The 2,083-nt window shown below is 63.1% G+C and overlaps 1 protein-coding gene across 1 annotated transcript in view; it reads right to left on the reverse strand.

Annotated features, from left to right (window-relative positions):
- Positions 1–2,083, reverse strand: part of TTLL8 (tubulin tyrosine ligase like 8) — a 37,861-nt gene that overhangs the window by 33,020 nt on the left and 2,758 nt on the right. Inside the window, exon 4 of the mRNA XM_023521172.1 lies at positions 289–441. Within this exon, the coding sequence (XP_023376940.1) occupies positions 289–441 (153 nt within the window). The remainder of the gene's footprint in view (positions 1–288; positions 442–2,083) is intronic.

A 2,083-nucleotide genomic window follows, 5' to 3' on the forward strand; every position in this document is an offset into this window, starting at 1 on the left:
GTGGTCCCCCAAACCCTTGCAAAGTTCCCGTCTACACCTGTAAGCGTTAAGCTGGGAGCATTCGGTTCTTGATATTTTCCAGGAACGGGTTTGTTTTTGCCTAGTTGGCTCTATAAAGTATTACGCCTTTTACTTCTTCAAGATTTTTCTGGGACATCTTAAAAAAAACAAAGTGACAAAACAGGTCTTGAAAGAAGTCAGCCAGGATAGGTGTTGTTTTGCACAAGGCCCTGGGGGGGCCGCCCACCAGGACACGGAGGTCGCCAGCTCAGCTCAGAGGCCACTCACCTCGCCCGCCGGGCGCTCCTGCGGGCCAGCCCGCGTGGCGTCCCGGGAGGCGCCCGCCTTGAAGCCCACGCAGCGGATGACGGTGCCCGTGTGCAGACTCGCCTGCAGCAGCAGCTCCAGCAGCAGGAGCAGCAGGAGCACGTCGTGGGATTGCTGGCGGCAGAGACGAGGGCGCTGAGCAGCCGGGCCACGGCCCGCCCTCCCTGACCCCGCCACCCTGGCGAGGGGCGCCCGCCGGCCAAGGAGATGATGCAGCCAGCTCCCCTGTGCCCGCGGCCCCCAGAGCACAGACGGCACGCGGCCCACGAGCAGGACAGTGCGGAGCGCCCCCGTGCACACCCATCACCACACTCGTCGCCGGACAGTGACCTCTCTGCTTAACGACTGAGCTCGAGGAAGTGCATTCCGCCCCAGGCTGAGTTGTTCCAGGGTTAACACGTAGGCACGCAGGGGCCCGCGGGCGGCCAGCTGGTGGACAGCGCTGGCTGCTCATATGTCCCCCCCAACAGCCACACGCACGGGTCAGCCAAGGAAGCCGCCGGGCCATGAGCGGGGGTGGTGCGCAGGGCAGAGGTGACTGGCCACGTGTCAGCAGGGAGCACTCTCTCGAGGTTGGTGGAGGAAGAAAGGGAGGGACGGCCCGGGCAGTGGGTAGTGGGCAGTGACATTGGCAGACTGGTCTGGAGAGGTGGGGTGGGAGGAGCACGGGGCCCGCAGGGGTCCTGTGGGGGAGGGGGGCGCAGCAGGAGTGCCCTGAGCAAAGGGAGCTGGTGGCCAAGGACACGGAGCTGCACTCTCACAGACGAAGCCTGCGCTGCCAGGACGTCACCGAGCACCCACCCCTCCTGTCGTACAGCAGCCTCTGCTCCGCCTCGGAATACAAAGCAGCCGGGGGTTGACCAAAGACCCCAGAGTCCCTCCAACACCACTGTTGAAGAAGCGACGACGGACGACTTTCCCTAAGTCGATGCACCAGCAACCTCGAGTCCAGTAAAAACACACAAGTCCCCAGCTGCAGTTACCCGCCCGCGGTCAGCCGCAGTCCGGGAATATTAAACGGACAATTCCAGAAATAAACGATTCCTAAGTTTTACGCTGCCCACCGTTCTGAGGAGCGAGATGAAGCCTCACACCATCCCGCTCGGGGGGTGAATGGTCCCTGCGTCCAGCGTCAACTCACTACCCAGTGCCGCCTTTTAGTCACTTAGGAACCGTCCTGGTTATCGACGTGGACACTGCTGGTCTGGGTCACCTGTCACCTCACGAGGCACAGGCTTCTCCAGAGAAGGATGCAGACGTGGCAAGGCACGCCTCCACGGCTCAGGCTCAGAGACGCTTTAAAGCTTGGTGACGACGCTCGGGGCCAGCTCTGAGGGAGCGGCGGCTCCCTCCACGGGGTGGGAGGGAAGTGGGACCCCCAGGGGCTGTGGAGATCGGACAGAGGCAGAGGCGCCTCTCCCCTCGAATCCACAACAGCGCGGCCCAGACTCACCAGCTGGGTGACCAACCGACCGGAGGGGCCGGTTCCCTCCCCGGGGACTGGCGGCCACGGCGAGTGTGATGTAATTAAAGTGGACAGAGGCGCTCAGATCCCTGGGCGGGACATAGGAGGAACTGAGTGAAAAAGCAGGGTGGGAAATGTGTAGCTGTGTGAGCTGTCCCCTAGGAAGGGGGAACGGTGACAGCGAGCGCGGGCGCTGCGGCCGCCGTCGGAGGAGCAGGAGCTGCAGCGGACCACAGCGTCTCTAAGCGCGCCCTTGCGTGCTCAGGTACGAAACCACGTCGAGGTTTCACA

The sequence above is a fragment of the Pteropus vampyrus genome, unplaced genomic scaffold, assembly GCF_000151845.1.
Source record: "Pteropus vampyrus isolate Shadow unplaced genomic scaffold, Pvam_2.0 Scaffold299, whole genome shotgun sequence".
NCBI classification, from domain to species: domain Eukaryota; kingdom Metazoa; phylum Chordata; class Mammalia; order Chiroptera; family Pteropodidae; genus Pteropus; species Pteropus vampyrus.